This window comes from Balaenoptera physalus (genome assembly GCF_965194825.1).
Source record: "Balaenoptera physalus genome assembly, chromosome: 17".
NCBI lineage: Eukaryota > Metazoa > Chordata > Mammalia > Artiodactyla > Balaenopteridae > Balaenoptera > Balaenoptera physalus.
Window position 1 is genome coordinate 49223364 of NC_138895.1, and position 19295 is coordinate 49242658.

At 41.1% G+C, this 19295-nt stretch overlaps 2 protein-coding genes across 14 annotated transcripts in view; one reads left to right on the plus strand and one right to left on the minus strand.

The window, feature by feature from the left end:
- VPS13B (vacuolar protein sorting 13 homolog B) overlaps positions 1-6539 on the plus strand; it is a 763196-nt gene extending 756657 nt beyond the window's left edge. For all 11 annotated transcript variants that reach the window (XM_082432674.1, XM_082432665.1, XM_082432664.1 and 8 more), the window contains 2 exons: positions 384-633; positions 4340-6539. In XM_082432674.1, the coding sequence (XP_082288800.1) occupies positions 384-633; positions 4340-4588 (499 nt within the window). In that variant the 3' untranslated portion in view covers positions 4589-6539. The remainder of the gene's footprint in view (positions 1-383; positions 634-4339) is intronic.
- Positions 6540-6694: 155 nt separating this feature from the next.
- On the minus strand, positions 6695-19057 carry COX6C (cytochrome c oxidase subunit 6C). Of its 3 annotated transcripts, XR_014255352.1 has the most exons (5): positions 18953-19057; positions 17744-17878; positions 16651-16779; positions 7835-7871; positions 6695-6811 (listed from the first exon to the last, which is right to left on the minus strand). XR_014255352.1 is itself a non-coding variant. In XM_082432798.1 (4 exons), the coding sequence occupies exons 2-3, from the start codon at positions 17855-17857 to the stop codon at positions 16666-16668; spliced, it is 228 nt and encodes a 75-aa protein (XP_082288924.1). In that variant the 5' UTR covers positions 17858-17878; positions 18953-19057; the 3' UTR covers positions 6695-6811; positions 16651-16665. The 3 variants fall into 3 exon arrangements, 2 of the variants coding, with proteins under 2 accessions (XP_082288924.1, XP_082288925.1); XM_082432798.1 differs by lacking the exon at positions 7835-7871; XM_082432799.1 differs by lacking the exons at positions 7835-7871; positions 18953-19057 and adding an exon at positions 18808-18941.
- Positions 19058-19295: the final 238 nt, after the last annotated feature.

Here is a 19295-nt window from a genome sequence, read left to right on the forward strand (position 1 = left end):
TTTTCGGGGAAAGGCTGCCATCCACGGATCTGGGCTGGCAGCAGGACGCAATGCCCCCTCCCACACGTCCCACTCAGGGGAGGATGCGCACTGGCAGAGGTGCCCGGGCCTGCAAGAGGGCCTGAGATTCTCTGTGGAGCCAGTGTTCTAATTAGGGGTGACATTTCTAATGGGGAGAAAAGGAATTACCAAAGCCAAGGGATGTCTTTGTCTCCAGGAGGAGCTGGGTTCTGTTGACCAGAATCAGAATTAAAGTGACAATTACATTTCAAACTGAAATAATCAGATTGGTGAGGGCCTCTGCCTTGGTACAAACAGTGAGCCCTGATAAGTGACCATCTTTTCTAAGCTGGCTTTGGCCTCATTTTTCTCCTCTGAAACAGGAAAATGCTTCAGTCTCTGGGCAGACCAGAAGTCCACATGGCCCTGGATGTGGTTCTGGTGAGGGGCTCGGGCCAGGAGCACGAAGGGTGCTTGCTGCTGACGTCGGAAGTGCTCTTCGTGGCGAGTGTCGGCGAGGACGCCCAGCAGCAGGCCTTCCCTGTCACGGAGATCGACTGTGCGCAGGACAGCAAGCAGAGCAACCTGCTCATCGTGCAGCTTAAGCAGCCAAGAGTGGCCTGTGACGTAGAGGTACGTTTCGGAAAACAGGGTGACCAGGGTCAGCTGCCGGAAAGTTGAGACCTGCGGGGTGACCGCAGGTACCAGGCATTTATGGGCCAGCAGCGTCTGGCGTGGGTGCTGGAGACCAGGAGGGCTGCCAGGGGAAGGGGTGTGGGCAGCAAGGAGGCCGATGGACTCAAGAGCTGGGGCTAAGCCACCATAGGAATTGAAGGTTGGTTGTCATGGAGCTGGGGTGCTGGAGCTTCAAAACAAGCAGGTCTGAACAAGAAGGGCCAGGACCAAGGCAGCAATTCCATGCAAATACTCCACGAAGCAGGCCTCCTGGTCTGAACCCCACAGAGCAGGCCCAAGTCTGCACGTGGCCTGGGAGTGACTGCAGCAGGTCACTTTAGCAGGGACAGGAGAGGACCACCATAGAAGTGAGGGGTGTCATGAGTGAAACAAGGCACAAGCAGTAGGCCTGACCTTTGCAAGCTCACAAACCAGGAGGCCTGACTCACTCCCCTCCCTCATTCCCAACTCCTGAGAGTTCAGGGTCAAAATTTTGTCAACTCTCTCCCATCCCCTGCCCTATATTTTGTGTGGCTCTGTGCTCCCTTTCCAATAGGACGGTTTCCCATCCCCGAAGTACCACAGGGTACCTCCTGGGGATGCTGCTCAGGCTCTTGGGGCAGCTCCCTGGCCACACAGCTCCTGAGATGTGCTGGCTGCTGGCTCCCGGCTCCACATAAGCTGATGTAGAATGGATGTTCAGGTGGGGCATTCTGGGTGTCAGGGGTCAGAGGTGAGCAGCAGTGCAGCCCAGGGTGAGCAGGTGCACCCACTGCAAAACTGCTCTGCCCCTGCCCTCCCTGCTGACTGCCTGATCCATGGGGCCCTGAGAGTTGACCTCAGAGACAGACATCTTTTCCCACACAGCTTGATGGGGATGGATCAGAGGCAAGGTGTAGTAGCCTGCTGGTCCTAAGTTAGGGTCTGAGTAGCCCCAGGAAGAGGACAGCAAACCTGCCTCCAGCAGGTCCTGCCTGATTCCTTCTTTCATTATTTTCTTCCTGGTATGGGAGCCTGCGTCTCCCTCACACCACTGTTTGCGTAAAATTATTTGAGAAGATGGAAGGCAGCCAACCACAACAACCCTGAGATTTCTCTAGTTTCTTGGATCGTAATCAGTCAGGCTTTAAGCTGGGGCTTGGCACTAAGACTACATTGCTGGTTCGAGTTGATGACTTTCTGGGAATAAACAGAGGTCAGATGTCCAGCCTGACTTTATTAGATCTGCCAAAATCTTCTGATCCAGATGACAATAAAGCAGCAGTGTTCTGGCTACAGGCCTTGGCAGGCGATAGTATCATTATCTTCAAGTCCTTGGTCCTTAACGAGAAGCTCCCAAAGCCCTGAGGAATATCTGTGACCATTGTTATTCCTTAGTTGCTTGGGAAATATTTCAGATCTTTCTTAAACTATTGAGACTAGAGAATCATCTTTAGCTGTTAAACTGTCTTCAACTGTGATCCTTCTCTTTGGCTTTTCTGCTTGAAGAGGGGGTACTGTGGGGAATTACAGCTGGAGGGGAACAGACCTCAGTTTCTCCAGGGGTTACTGAGATGACAGGTGGAGTCACCCCTTCCCCCCCCCGCCAGAAGTTGCCAAGGCTAATTGAGACCATGGGATCAGTGAGTTAGAGGCAGAAGCACTAACAAACACTCTGGACGCCATGCTCACCACTCGTTTTCCATTGGTGTTCAGTGATAACAGGGTTGGGGTGAAGGGGTGGCTGAAACAGAGGCAGGAAGAGATGACTGAGGGCAGGAATACTGCAGGGCAGCTACTGAGCTTACACAGCAGCACCCGGCACTGGGCAGACCTGGGCAAACCGGTAGATACCAAGCATGCTTTCAGCCTCCAAACTGCACTTTCTCACTGTTTCCTTTACCTCTAAACCCCAACTCCTTATTAACAAAAAGTAACTGCCCGATTAATCCTGTGTTCACACCCTAACCTCCTCCCTCACCCCGATGGAGACCCAAGCTGCAGAACAAAATGGTCTTTTTTTTGAGAGATAGTAGACCCTTCCTTAATAGCACTATAATCCAGTGTATTTTCAAAATGGGAGTAGGGGAGTCACTCAGCGGTGCTGTCTGACCATACATTTTCCTCAGTGGCCATGCCTAACCTAATCCACAGATGTGAAGCTGGGCTGGGAAGCCTACCCATTATCTTCCAGTGAAAACTAAAGAACAGTATTTTAAAATCTTTACATGAAATGGCTTTTCTGGGATTTTTGCTCTAGATGCTAGGAAACACAGCTCCTTTGAATTTTGGAAGGAATTAATTTGTAGATGACATCATTCGGTATATTCAAATATGGCAGGATTTTTTTAAAAACCAGCATTTGCTTTTCTTAGTTAAATGCAGCCATTTTTAGGGTAATAATTGCTTAATATGCCTGGCACATTACTGAAATCCCTTATGAGAGGCTCACAATGAGTCAGGAGGTCAATTTATTCCTTGGCCATGTTCCTTTCACAACACGGGTTTTCCTGTGCTGCTGTTCAGGAGGAGCAATTAAGACTCTTGTGTATTCAGAGCTTTCCAGCTGAATCCTGACCCCATCAAATGATATCATCAGAGCTCTGGCTTTTGCCTGGTGGTGCACAGCTTTCATCTGTCAGTGAATCTTTGGGGGCCTTTATTTTCTTTCCCAAGCTTAAAAATATGAGACGGAACTCTAAAGGATGCCCTACTTATTCCTTATTTCTCTGGCAGGCAGACCTCCCTCTCTACCATCCCACTGGCTTTCTGCAGCTTTTAAGACACCCTTGGCTGCATCGTCTCTGTGCCCTACACAGAAATATATAAATTCTTTACTACTATTTCAAAACCTAAAAAGCCCTCATTAAAATGTTTATAATTCTTCCAGAGTAGTCTTCCCAACATTTGGTAGGTAAAGACCACTGAAAGGTCAGTGGCTACCTGATCCCCACAGGTCAGTGGCTTACACAGGAGACTTCCCACTCCACTTGATTTACACAGTAGATACAGAATTTCAGGATGGGAGGAATTTATAGCTCCACTTGCCTTTGATGGGTACTTTCTCAGAGAATCTCTCTTAAGAACTTAGGTAGTATATCTCAGTTCTCCTACTTGAGTTCCACTGAAGATGAGCCAGACTTTTATGAACCATAAATGTACTTTGCATCCTCCCTCTTTTCCATAAAAATTTCCCCTTCCTCTGCCCAGTTTTTTTATTTTCTCTGGCTTTAAATCCTAGTATTTATAAAAGCAGAAAATGTTACAGTTCAAAAGGTATTTGTTTTTCTAATGCTCCGTCCAAAGCCACTGGGTTTGAAAGAGGTAAAGAGGTTCTGTCTGGAGAGGTTTGCAGAGACAAGCAAACAGAGCTTTTATCTCAGGGTTTAATGTTGATTAGATTCAAGCAGAGGAAAGACACTTTTCTCCTTTGTTCCTGGACTAGGCTAGTTAGTAAAGAGCCAGTGACAGATGTTTTGAGAGTTCGTTAATGAGTAAAATATTCTGAAATCGTCAACTTCAAACATGGGAGTTTTACACAACACCAAATGCTTATTCGGTGGCTTTATTAGATAACCTAAAAGGCACAACATCCAATGTATCAAGGCAAGAAAAGGAATGATTTTGTTATGGAAGTCTCCTTATGAGCGTTTGGCAACTTAAAAAATCTTTTTTTGGATCCCAGGTGGATGGAGTTCGAGAGAGACTGTCAGAGCAACAGTATAACAGACTTGTGGACTATATCACAAAGACATCTTGTCACCTGGCCCCCAGCTGCTCTTCCATGCAGACACTATGCCCTGTGGTGACTGTGGAACCTCTCCCTTCCACTGTGAAAACATACCATTATATGGTTGATCCACACTTTGCCCAAGTCTTCATCAGTAAATTTACCATGGTGAAAAATAAAGCCCTGAGGAAAGGGTTCCCTTGAGTCCCCTCTGAGGTGTTGGATTCCTGCTTGTGCAATTTATTTCTGAAAAAGAAACCTAATGAGTTCTAACAACATCTAATGTGGACAAAACCCACTGTTCTATAATTGTTATAGTAATTTTCTAGCCTCTTCCAAAACTAATTCAGGTTCTTCCTTTTTCCCAAAACTAAGATACTTCAAAATTGAGTGACTGATGATTGATTAAAAAACCTATTCCTTTCCCATTTGGGGACAATGAACAGAATCCTATTATTAATCTTATCATGTGCAGAAAATATTCCTTTCTGCTGTTTGCTAAAATTTCGACTATAATTAGGCTCTGTTAACTCCAACACAAAACATGGTCAGGCCTTGGAAACAGATTAAAACTTCATCCCCAGTTGCATCTGTTTTTAGGCTGAGACAACTGCCTAATAAATACCCTCGTCTGCAGAGGTTCAGATTCTTTATATGAAATAAAATGCTTAGGAGCTTACTGTTTAACTTGTTAATAAATTTGTTACTTAAAAATGTGATGCTGTTTCTTTAAGTGAAAGCTGCCATGTACATTCCTAAACCTTTATGGAAATTTACAAAACATTCTGATGACTGTCCAGGTACATTTTTGGAAAAAATGTTTTTCTAGTTTGTTTTACTAGGCAAGCTTAGAGAATCTTTTATCTACTGATAAAAACAGACCCCAGGTGCTCAGGTGAGTTTCTTTGGTTCCATAAGCAAAACACTACTGGGGAACTCCCACTACTGGATATTCTTATGGAAGGACTCACCCTGATGCATTGGCTGACTCAAGATCCCGAACATTAACCTGAACAATAGTTTATTTTGCTGACTTGGCTTGATCACAAGCATAAAGATATTCCCAGTATCTGACATTCTTTTGTATTTAAAGATGGATTTGGCTTAAGATGCTGGGTCACCAGGTACCACCTTTAATATTCAGTTAAAATTTGATACTCCAATTAAAACACATTTTTACTCATTACATCCAAACTTGGGCCTACAACCTGATACCTACAATTGTGAGATGCTAAGAAAATTCAATTTCAAATGCCCACTTTAACTTTCTTTAAACTTAAGCCTCACATGTTATTGGGCGTAAGAGGTCACTGCATAGTTGTTTGCTGTTAATGGAAATTCAGGCTGAATATAGAAAAAATGGTTCCACCATTACTTTGCTGTAATCATACTCATTTAGGAAAGTTTTGTCAACCTCAAGAGTAACTATTTTTAAGACTGTAAATATGTATTAAGTCGTATGGTAATTTTGCATACTACTTTAAGAATTGTTATATGAAATTGTTTAAAATAAAAGGAATCCTGGAATTACTGATAACACATAAATGTGGGTTCTTAAAATGCAGCTTTTCACTCATACTTGGGTTTATTACAGTTTACATCATTGGAACTCAGGAATTTTGCACGAGTTAAAAAGAAAATTTTTGTTAACATAATAAAAGAACTGGTGATTAAATTAGCTGTGGCTAAAATACACTTAATTCTTAAAGCTCTCTGTAGTATCACTTTTATCACAACAAAACCACAATTATTAAAGGGGAGAAAGGTCCTAAGACCTCCCTGAAAAAATGTTATTACCACACTCTAAATTAGCAGACATTACTCAATCGCAATTCCAATTAAATAACACAACTTTTTCTAGACTAGATGTATATTCCATATTGTACAGTTAGGTCTTCAATAAAGTAATACTGAGTAAAGAACCTTAAATTTTAATTACCTACTATTACATCTGTCCAGTGGTTGGATCTGGTAGGGCAATCCAGTGACAATGAAGTCCAAAGACGTTTTATTGGAAAGGCAAGTCTCTGTTCCTTTTAAGAGCCCACAGTATCGTAGTCATGTAGGCTCATGCAGACCCCTTAAACCCATGGCCCAGGCAGTTACCTCAGTGAAATGGACAAAATGTGAGAGGAATCAAAAATGTCCTAAAACAATGAAAATTTTAAAAAATTATGAATCTTACGATGATAACTTGATTTCAATAAGTTAAGTTCTAATTTAATTCCAATGACATGACCAATTCTAATGCAAGTACCCTGAACTGTATGTATCAGCAAGAGTAACTGCACAAAAATTTAGTGTCCACAGTATTTGTTAATCATTTATTTATCATGAGAAACTATTCCTTAGCCCAGATATTAGTAGTTCATAGTTCAGGAACACAGGTAAGTGACAAACTTCCATGGAACTCAACCCAAAGAAATTCTGTGGAGAAAAACAGAGTGGCCAAGTTAATGACAATCATTCTCTTAATACCTCACCACCCTGGAGATCCCCTGAGGGCTACTGCTACCAGTGGAAGCCACACTTTGATCACTCACCCTTAGCCCAGGAGCAGCCCTGTTCAGGCTGCCTGGGCTCCAGGTCCATTCTCCCCCAGGCTCCCTAACCTCCCTGACCAGCCTCTTTTCCACTTGGGACATTCACACCTTACTTTGGGGTTTTTGCTTTCACTTACCAAATTCTGCTTTTTTTCTTCAAGTCCACCCCCCTCTGTTCCCTTCTCATACCCATACTGTTCTTAAAAACCAGTAGCCCATCCGTTCTAAACAACATTTCTATTCCTATCTCCAAATCTGTTCCTCTTTTTCTTATTGTTTTTTAAACAATCAACTTCTTGTAAGTAAAAGGTAAAAAAAATATATTTTAAAAAATCAGCCTGTTAACATCTGATTATGAAATGCATACCCACTGTGGAAGTTTTGAAAATTTCAAAGGTACAAGAAAACAGCAATGTTAAGATTCCACACACAACCACTAATATTTTCTTGATCTTTTTACCTTCAGCCTTTTTTTCTGTGCACTCTTTAACATAGATCACCCTTTACAAAATACATTCTTAGTTTTCTATTCTACTAATTTCTGTTACTCTGTGATTACCAATTCTAAGGGACATAATAGTCCATGATATGAATGTCATAAATTCCTTATCAATTTTCCAACCACTGGGAATAAAGTTATTTTTCTACTATTATATATATTAAACTGTGGCATTAAACTGTGGTATCTATCTGTGACTCAGATACCACCTTTATATTAAACATAAACAACTACAGAAATGGAATGTAACAGAATTGAATCTTATATTAAGCAAAAGTTATTCATAGTCAAAATTATCCTTGAATCTTTTAGAAAACTGACCTGAGTCCAGTACAGCAGGTCTCCCCCACACCCCAGATCTTGGGAAAGATCACACACACACACACACACACTCTCACCCATACATACATATGGCAGTTGGAATGCTCCTTCAGGAACAGTCTGCCTGAAAAAAAAATAGCACATTCACATTCCCCTTGTCACAGCAAACTCACACTGGGGTGGTAGACAGGATCTTTAACTCTACTTGAATTGTTCTACCTTACTATTTTGTTGAGCTTGAATGAAGTTAAACACATGAATTACAAGATTCCACAGTACAAATAGTTTCACCAGGTACTGGACACATGCTTTCAAATCAATTTAACAGATGACCTTTCATCAGCACACAAGCCAGTCCTCTTCTAGACACAGAACCTTAATCACACTGTCCATAAGGCAGTAGACCTTAACCACCCAAACCAGAATCTCTGGAAAGCCACCAAGTCACCTATGGACATCCAAATAACAAACTAAAAATAACAAACTAACAAACCAAAAATAACTGTCAAAAACTTGTTTTTTAAAGCACTTCTAAAAATGTGATTTTCCTGATGCCAATCTAGCAGTAATAGCACAACATGCAAAATGATTCTGAACATAAAATCAACTTCATGTCAGCAAGATGGTGCAATAACAAAGCTCCATACCCCTACTCCCGAAGAGAAAACGCAACAACACACGGACCAAAGTGTGTTTGTGAGAACTGCAGAAATCAATTAAGCTGCAACAACCAAGCAAACACCTAAATATGAAAAAGCTGCACTCAAAATGGCAGGAAATGTCGTGCACTTTTTTCTCACCCTTGCCCCACCCCCTCCTCAATGCAGCAGTGTGGTCAGGAGGAAAGTGACCAATTCCTGACTCCTCCTTCAGGGCAGAAGGAAAAGAGAAGACCCTGCATGCAATGTTCTGGCTTATTTGAGGGCTTCCCAAGGGACTGCTTCTATCTTTATCTCAGAGCACTGATGAGAATGGTGACAGAGTTTAAGTGACTTATAAGACACCACCAAAAAGACCAATGTGTGTATTCTGGAAGTGCGAGAAGGGGTAGAGAGTTTATTTGAAGAAATAACGGCCAAAACCTTCCCAAATTTGAGGAAAGAAATGGATATATAAATACAAGATGTTACAGGAAGTAAGATGAACCCAAAGAGACCCAACACGAAGACACATTATAATCCAACTGTCAAAAACCAAAGACAATGGATCTTGGAAGCACCAAGAAAAAAATGATTCATCGCCTACAAGGGAGCCTCTGTAAGATTATCAGTGGATTTCTCAGGAGAAACCCTGCAGGTCACAAGGATGTCAGATGGTAAATACAAAGTGCTCACACACACACACAAAAATTACCAACCAAGAATACTATAACCAGCAAAAATGTCCTTCAAAAATCAGGAAGAAAATTAAGACATTCCTAGATTTTAAAAAAAACTAAAAGATAAGGAATTCATTACTACTAGATCTGCAATGAGAGTTCTTCAAGTTGAAACAAAATTACACTAGACAGGGACTTCCCTGGTGGCGCAGTGGTTAAGAATCCGCCTGCCAATGCAGGGGACACGAGTTGGATCCCTGGTCCGGGAAGATCCCACATGCTGCGGAGCAACTAAGCCCGTGCACCACAACTACTGAGCCTGCACTCTAGAGCCCGCAAGCCACAAGTACTGAAGCCCGTGTGCCTAGAGCCCACGCTCCGCAACAAGAGAAGCCACTGCAGTGAGAAGCCCGCACACTGCAACACGAAGAGTAGCCCCCACTCACTGCCACTACAGAAAGCACATGCGCAGCAACAAAGACCCAACACAGCCAAAATTAAATAATAAATAAATTAATAAAAATATTACACTAGGCAGTAACTCAAAAGCCATGTGGAAATATAAAGTTCACTGGCAAAGGCAAATATATGAATAAATATAAAAGCCAGTGTTGTAACTGTTTCATATCCCCACTTTTAATTTTGTAGGATTTAGAGACAAAAGCTCTAAAAAAAAAAATCTATGTTAATGGGTACACAATATCTAAAAATACAATTTGTGGCATTAGTAACAAAGTAGGGGAGCAGAGTTGTAAAAGAGAACTTTCTATGTGATTGAAATAAGTTGTTACCAATTCAAAATAGATTATAACAATAGGTTGGTTTAAACTCCCCAAAAGTCATAGATCTGAGGAATGGATACAAAACAAGGTCCAACTATGAGCTGTCTACAAGAGATTCACTTTAGATCCAAGGACACACATAGTTTAAAAGCTAAGGATGGAAAAAGATTCCATACAAACAGCAATCAAGAGAGCAAGAGTAGCTATACCAATAGCAGACAAAACAGACTTTAAGTCAAAAAATGTTACAAAGACAAAGGACATTATATAATGATAGAAGGGTCAACTCACCAAGAAGACAGATTATAAATATCAATATATATGCACCAAACATCAGAGCTTTGAAATATATGAAGCAAATATGAAGCAAATGCTAACAGAATTGAAGGGAGAAATAGCTCTACAGTAATAGTGGGTGACTTAAAATACTTTCAATAATGGCTATAAGAACCAGACAGAAGATCATTAAGAAAATAAGTGGACTTGAACACTACAGACCAATCAGATCTAAGAGACAAATACAGAACATTCTACCTGACAGCAACAGTCAGCTCTACCCACCACCAGAGCCTCCCATCGAGCCTCTTAGATAGCCTCAACCACCAGAGCGCAGACAGCAGAAGCAAGAAAAACTACAATGCTGCAGCCTGTGGACCAAAAACCACAGTTACAGAAAGATAGAGAAGATGAAAAGGCAGAGGGCTATGTACCAGATGAAGGAACAAGATAAAACTCCAGAAAAACAACTAAATGAAGTGGAGATAGGCAACCTTTCAGAAAAAGAATTCAGAATAATGATAGTGAAGATGATCCAGGACCTCGGAATAAGAATGGAGGCAAAGATCGAGAAGATGCAAGAAATGTTTAACAAAGACCTAGAAGAATTAAAGAACAAACAGAGATGACCAATACAATAACTGAAATGAAAACTACACTAGAAGGAATCAATAGCAGAATAACTGAGGCAGAAGAGCGGATAAGTGACCTGGAAGACAGAATGGTGGAAGTCACTGCTGCAGAACAGACTAAAGAAAAAAGAATGAAAAGAAATGAAGACAGCCTAAGAGACCTCTGGGACAACATTAAACGCAACAACATTCGCATTATAGGGGTCCCAGAAGGAGAAGAGAGAGAGAAAGGACCAGAGAAAATATTTGAAGAGATTATAGTCGAAAACTTCCCTAACATGGGAAAGGAAATAGCCACCCAAGTCCAGGAAGCGCAGAGAGTCCCATACAGAATAAACCCAAAGAGAAACACGCCAAGACACATAGTAATCAAAGTGGCAAAAATTGAAGACAAAGAAAAATTATTGAAAGCAGCAAAGGAAAAACGACAAATAACATACAAGGGAACTCCCATAAGGTTAACAGCTGATTTCTCAGCAGAAACTCTGCAAGCCAGAAGGGAGTGGCATGATATACTTAAAGTGATGAAAGGGAAGAACCTACAACCAAGATTACTCTACCCGGCAAGGATCTCATTTAGATTTGATGGAGAAATCAAAAGCTTTACAGACAAGCAAAAGCTAAGAGAATTCAGCACCACCAAACCAGCTCTACAACAAATGCTAAAGGAACTTCTCTAAGTGGGAAACACAAGAGAAGAAAAGGACCTACAAAAACAAACCCAAAACAATTAAGAAAATGGTCATAGGAACATACATATCGATAATTACCTTAAACGTGAATGGATTAAATGCCCCAACCAAAAGACATAGACTGGCTGAATGGATACAAAACAAGACCCATATATATGCTGTCTACAAGAGACCCACTTCAGACCTAGGGACCCATACAGACTGAAAGTGAGGGGATAGAAAAAGATATTCTATGCAAATGGAAATCAAAAGAAATCTGGAGGAGCAATACTCATATCAGATAAAATAGACTTTAAAATAAAGAATGTTACAAGAGACAAAGAAGGACACTACAAAATGATCAAGGGATCAATCCAAGAAGAAGATATAACAATTATAAATATATATGCACCCAACATAGGAGCACCTCAATACATAAGGCAACTGCTAACAGCTATAAAAGAGGAAATCGACAGTAACACAATAATAGTGGGGGACTTAACACCTCACTTACACCAATGGACAGATCATCCAAAATGAAAATAAATAAGGAAACAGAAGCTTTAAATGACACAATAGACCAGATAGATTTAATTGATATATATAGGACATTCCATCCAAAAACAGCAGATTACACGTTCTTCTCAAGTGCGCACGGAACATTCTCCAGGATAGATCACATCTTGGGTCACAAATCAAGCCTCAGTAAATTTAAGAAAACTGAACTCATATCAAGCATCTTTTCTGACCACAACGCTATGAGGTTAGAAATGAATTACAGGGAAAAAAACGTAAAAAAGACGAACACATGGAGGCTAAACAATACGTTACTAAATAACCAAGAGATCACTGAAGAAATCAAAGAGGAAATAAAAAAATACCTAGAGACAAATGACAATGAAAACACAACGACCCAAAACCTATGGGATGCAGCAAAAGCAGTTCTAAGAGGGAAGTTTATAGCTATACAAGCCTACCTAAAGAAACAAGAAAAATCTCAAGTAAACAATCTAACCTTACACCTAAAGAAACTAGAGAAAGAAGAACAAACAAAACCCAAAGTTAGCAGAAGGAAAGAAATCATAAAGATCAGAGCAGAAATAAATGAAATAGAAACAAAGAAAACAATAGCAAAGATCAATAAAACTAAAAGTTGGTTCTTTGAGAAGATAAACAAAATTGATAAGCCATTAGCCAGACTCATCAAGAAAAAGAGGGAGAGGACTCAAATCAATAAAATGAGAAATGAAAAAGGAGACGTTACAACAGACACCGCAGAAATACAAAGCATCCTAAGAGACTACTACAAGCAACTCTATGCCAATAAAATGGACAACCTGGAAGAAATGGACAAATTCTTAGAAAGGTATAACCTTCCAAGACTGAACCAGGAAGAAACAGAAAATATGAACAGACCAATCACAAGTAATGAAATTGAAACTGTGATTAAAAATCTTCCAACAAAAGTCCAGGACCAGATGGCTTCACAGGTGAATTCTATCAAACATTTAGAGAAGAGCTAACACCCATCCTTCTCAAACTCTTCCAAAAGATTGCAGAGGAAGGAACACTCCCAAACTCATTCTATGAGGCCACCATCACCCTGATACCAAAACCAGACAAAGACACTACAAAAAAAGAATATTACAGACCAATATCACTGATGAATATAGATGCAAAAATCCTCAACAAAATACTAGCAAACAGAATCCAACAACACATTAAAAGGATCATACACCACGATCAAGTGGGATTTATCCCAGGGATGCAAGGATTCTTCAATATACGCAAATCAATCAATGTGATACACCATATTAACAAATTGAAGAATAAAAACCATATGATCATCTCAATAGAAAAAAAAAAAAAAAAAAGAACATTCTACCTAACATGACAATACACATTTTTTTTTTCTCAAGTGCATATGGATTAATTTCCATGTTAGGCCATAAAACCAGACAATAGATTTTAAAATACTGAAGTCACATGAAGTATCTTTTCTGGTCACAAGAGACGAAACTAGAAATTTATACCAGAAGGAAAATAGAAAAATCCACAAATATGTTGAAATTAAACATACTCTCCAACAACCAGTGGGTCAAAGTAGATATCAGAAAAGAAATTTAGGACTTCCCTGGTGGTGCAGTGGTTAAGAATCCACCTGCCAATGCAGGGGACACAGGTTTGATCCCTGGTCCGGGAAGATCCCACATGCCACGGAGCAACTAAGCCCATGCACCACAACTACTGAGACCGTGCTCTAGAGCCCGTGAGCCACAACTACTGAGCCCGTGTGCTGCAACTACTGAAGCCCACGCGCTTAGAGCCCGTGCTCTGCAACAAGAAGCCACCGCAACGAGAAGCCTGCGCACCGCAACGAAGAGTAGCCCCCACTCGCCACAAATAGAGAAAGCCCACGTGCAGCAAAGAAGACCCAATGCAGCCAAAAAATAAAGAAAAAAGAAATTTAAAAAGAAGATCAAGTCAACAACCTAAGTTTACACCTTAAAAAGGTAGAAAAAGAAAAGCAAGATAAACGAAAGCTAGCAGGAAATAAAGATTAAACAAAATAGTGAACAGAAAAACACTAGAGATACATCAACAAAATCAAAAGAGCTGGTTATCTGCAAAGATCAACCAATATAACAAACCTTTAGTCAAACTAAGAAAAAAGAAGACTCAACTAAAAACAGAAATTAAAGAAGGGACATTATGTCACCAAATTAGATCACCCACATGAAATGGAATAATTCCTATAAACACACAACCTACCAAGAAATAAGAAACAGATTAACAGACTTATAACTAAGTAAGGAGATTAAATCAGCAATCAATAACCTCCCAACAAAGAAAAGCCCAGGATCAGACGGCTTCACAGGGAAATTCTACCAAACACTTAAAAAAGTTAACACCAATCCTCCTCAAGCTCTTCCAAAAAACTGAAGGGGGGCGCGGGGGGGAACACTTCCAAATTCACTCTATGTATTTTTTGTTTTCTATATATTTATATTAAGACATCTTAAACATTTCTGTATGGCGGAGAGACTGCCCCCCACCATGTTTTCCTGAACCTCTCACATGTCTCTTGTGGCCACATCTGACTCACCATCTCATTTAAGAATATAAAACATTCTATAAGACCAGCATTACCCTGATATCAAAGTCAGACAAATATAACACAAGAAACTACAGACTAATATCCCAAATACAGATGCAAATATCCTTCAAAAAATACTAGCAAACAATTCAACAGCTCATTAAAAGGATTACATACCATGACCAAGGATGATTCAACATATGAAACTATACCACAGAAGTATAAAAAAGCCACATGATCATCTCAACTAATTCAGAAAACGCATTTGAAAAATCCAATACCTTTTCATGATTAAAAAAAATTCAAATAAAGAACAGAAAGAAACTACCTCAACATAATAAAGGTGATACATGAGAAACCCACAGCTAATATACTCAATAGTGAAAGACTTAAAAGCTTCTCCAAGGTCAGAAAAAAAAAAAAAACAAGGATGCCCATTCTTAACCCTTCTATTCAACATAGTACTGGAAGTCCTAGTCAGAGCAATTAGGGAAGAAAAAGAAATAAAAGACATCCAAATTGGAAAGGAAGAAGTAAAACTACCTCTGCAGATGACCTGATCTTACATGCAGAAATCCCAAAAAGATTTCACACACACACAAAAAACTGTTAGAATAAACTCGGCAAAGCTGCAGGATACAAAATCAACACATGAAATCAGCTGTGTTTCTAGACACTAACAATGAATAATCAGAAAAGCAAATTAAGGAAACAATCCCAATTACATTAGCATTAAAAAAAAATACAATTCTTAGGAATAAGCTTCACCAAGGAGGTAAAAGACTTGTATACTGAAAGATACAAAACACTCCTGAAATTACAGACAAAAATGGAAAGACATCCTGTGTTCATGTTCCCTTAACATCATATCCAAAAATTAACAAAATGGATCAAAGACCTAAAGGTAAGAGCTAATAAAACTATAAAACTTTCGCAGAAAATATAATACTTTACAACACTGGATTTGTCAATGATTTCTTAAACATGACACCAAAAGCACAGGCAACAAAAGAAAAATTACATAAATTAGACTCCACCAAAATTTCAAATGTCTGTGCATCAAAGGACACAATTAACAGACTGAAAAGGCAAACCACAGAATGGGAGAAAATATCTAAATCATACCTGATAGGGAGTTTTAAATAACTCCTACAACTCGACAAAAACAATCCAATTAAAAGTGGGCAAAGGAGGGGCTTCCCTGGTGGCGCAGTGGTTGAGAGTCTGCCTGCCAGTGCAGGGGACGCGGGTTCGAGTCCTGGTCTGGGAAGATCCCACATGCCGCGGAGCGACTAGGCCCGTGAGCCACAATTACTGAGCCTGCGCGTCTGGAGCCTGTGCTCCACAGCGAGAGAGGCCGCGACAGTGAGAGGCCCGCGCACCGTGATGAGGAGTGGCCCCCGCTCACCACAACTGGAGAGAGCCCTCGCACAGAAACGAAGACCCAGCACAACCATAAATAAATAAATAAATAAATTTAAAATAATCATGAAGATATTAAAAAAAAAAAAGTGGGCAAAGGACTTGAATAGACATTTCTCCAGAGAAATGTCCAAATGGCCAAAAAGCATGGGAAAAGATGCTCAACATCATTAACCACTAGGGAAATGCAAACGAAGACCAAAATAAAACAACACCTCACACCCATTTGGATGTCTACTATCAAAAAACCAGAAAACAAGTGTTCACAAGGATGTGGAGTAATTGCGACCCTTGTGAACAGAAGTTGGTGAAATGAAAAATGGTGCAGCCACTATGTATAAAATAGTATGGCGGTTCCTTAAAAAATTAAAAACAGAACTACCATATGATTCAGCAACTCCACTTCTGAGTATATACTCAAAAAAGTATTAAAGCAGGGTATCAAAGAGATATCTGCACACAAAGCAGCAGCATTATTCACAGTAGCCAAAAGCAATCCAAGCGTCCATTAACAGATGATTAAACAAAATGTGGTATATAGATAAAATTGACTACTTAGATGAAAAGAGTTCTGAAGACTGGTTGTACAACAATGTAAATGTACTTGACAATACTGAACTGTACACTTAAAAATAGGACTGTATATTTTATATATATTGCCACAGTTAAAAGATTTTAAACAGTAATTTCAAATAACCATATTACCTTTATATTCCAAAATCACTTTGCACTCTGAAAGATACCAGCCTTCCTCATCTCCTCAAAATCTTTTATGGAATCATAATTTCTGTAGAAATCTGCATATGCCTTCTTTCTTGGTTCAGCTACAGCAAACTAAAAAGTAACATATCACATTTAGGACTAATTTTTTTTAATTATTAGAAACAATATCTAAAGACAACATAAATCACCAAGTTTTTGTTCACCTTGAATCCTACTTATCTTGAATCCTATTATTAAGGCCCTTAAAGAGGTAATTAAGTTAAAATGAAGTCTTTAGGGTGGGTCCTAACCCAACATGACTAGCATCCTTAGAGGAGGAGAAAATTCAGACAGAAACAATGCTAACACACAGAGGACCATGTGATGAGAGGGAGAAGACAGGAATACAAAGCCAAGGAGAGAGGCCTCAGAAATCAACCCCACAGCCAACTATTTTTTTGGCCGCGGCGCAGGGCATGCAGGATCTTATTTCCCCAACCAGGGATAGAACCAGTGCCTCCTGCAGTGGAAGCACGGAGTCTCAACCACTGCACTGCCGGGGAAGTCCCCCACAGCTATCCTGATCTTGGATTTTCAGCCTCAAAAAAAAAAATTTCTATTGTGGAAGCCACCCAGTTTGTGGTATTTTGTTATGGCAGCCCTAGCAAACTAAGACAGCTTCATTTAAAGATGGAGGACAAGCTACCTGGGGAATAAGATACTTTCCCATCACACTTAGGTGGGTGGAGAAAGGGTAAGAGGAAAGGAGCACATTAAAGAGGGAATTTCTTTAAAAGACTCTAGGGACTTCCCTGGCGGTCCAGTGGTTAAGACTTTGCCTTCCAATGCAGGGGGTGTGGGTTCGATCCCCGGTTGGGGAGCTAAGATCCCACATGCCTCGTGGCCAAAAAACCAAAACATAAAACAGAAGCGGTATTGTAACACGTTGAATAAAGAATTTTAAAATGGCCCACGTCAAAAAAAATCTTAAAAAAAATAAAAGACTCTATATGCTATCTATGAAAATAAAATACATTTTCAAATTTAAAACACATTTTTGGACCATGAGCACAAAGTAAAAATAAAACATACATACCTTATAGAAAGCGGCAACTCCCAAGGAGACAACGAATGCTCCAACAATATGAAATCGCAGACGCTTGGCCAGAAGGCCACGCATCTGAGGTTTTGTCAAAGAACTGGAAGCCATGGTAGTTTTTCTCCTTGACAGCTAAAATAATAAAAGACAACTCTTAGAACATAAGATACCTAAAGAACTCTTCTGCATAATGCATTTTAGTACCCAGAGAGGCACAGGCAGGACAGTGGACCTACTCCTCTCCCGAAGCCTAAGGTCTTTACTGGCTTAGCGGTTTCATCTTCTCACACGGTGGACGACCACCCTAAATAAACAAGATGATCGCAGAAAAACAGTAGTAACCAGGAAACAAGAACGACAAAAACCTCACCCAACTACAGGGAAGATTAGCAGCGGCTCTGGATGGGGAATCACAAGTGCAAACATTCCTAGCATTAACTCTACAAGCTTACTACCAACTCATTTCAGCCTGTGACACAGCTGTTTTCCCATTTTATTGAGAAAACCGGGATGCAGGAAGGTTACGGGACTATTTCAAGGTCACGCAGTCAAGAACTAACACTCGGGCGGGGCCGTAGCAGGTCCCGCAGGGCCCACTTTGTGACCCGGGCCTGAAGGCCGCGGCGCGCGGGCCGGCCTCCCGACCTTCGGCGAGCGCGGCCCGGGCAGGGGCATAAAGGTCGTGGGCGCGCGCAGGGGGCTGCCGGGAGCCCACCCCTGCACTCCTACCACAGGCCCGGTGACCCTCCTGCAGCTTCCCAACTCCAATCACAAACGCTACCACAAAGCTGACGCCCACTAAGGGCCGACGATGCTCCTTGAGCCTCTGGAACGGATGAGGAAGAAACCACCTTCCCTTTTTGTAGGTGAAGACACTGTGACCAGACAGGTCAAAAGACGCAACTAAGGTCACGCTGAAGGCGGTAAAAAATCAGCGGCCACCGGGCCCGGACCGGCTGTCTCAAAAGCCCGGCGGTCCCTCGAGGCCCCTGAGCAAACCCGCCCCCGTGGGACCCGCGCCGCCGGCCCGCCTCCCCTAAAAGGCCGCAACGAGGACTTGCTGGGGTCGACGAGGGCGAGAGGTCCGAGGTTTTCCGCCCCAGAGATGCAGAGTAACGATTTAGCTCCAATGTAGACCGACAGCAGGCAGCAGGAGGCGGCAGGTACGGGAATCTGAACGAGGGACGCAAAACGCGCAAGCCTCACCTCAACAACGACGTCCTTGGAGAAATGGACGGCGTTCCACCAGTGCGCAGGCGCATAAATAGAGGGAACGGAGAGAGGATCCGGCTACGGTGGCCCAAAGAATACAAAAGGCCTCCGGCGCACGTCCCGCTGTTCAGAGCTGAAGTTAACCTGCATATTTAGCCTCTTCTCTGTGTAACCTTGGATTCAGGGTTTGAATTTGTGAGTCAGTTTCCTTAGTCAAGTCGAGAAATTGATCTTACTCATACACAGAGTTGATATGAACTTATTGGGGAATTCAAAGATTTTTAATATGTGAATTTTTTTTTTTTAATGTACCCTACAAATACAGCACAAATCATCC

What these genes read in the sequence shown, in the direction of transcription:
- COX6C (XM_082432798.1), bottom strand. Translation starts at nt 17,857, where the DNA reads ATGGCTTCCAGTTCTTTGACAAAACCTCAGATGCGTGGCCTTCTGGCC. An exon ending in GAGTTGCCGCTTTCTATAAG is followed by an intron (nt 16,780 to 17,743) that starts GTATGTATGTTT and finishes GTTACTTTTTAG; the next exon opens with TTTGCTGTAGCTGAACCAAG.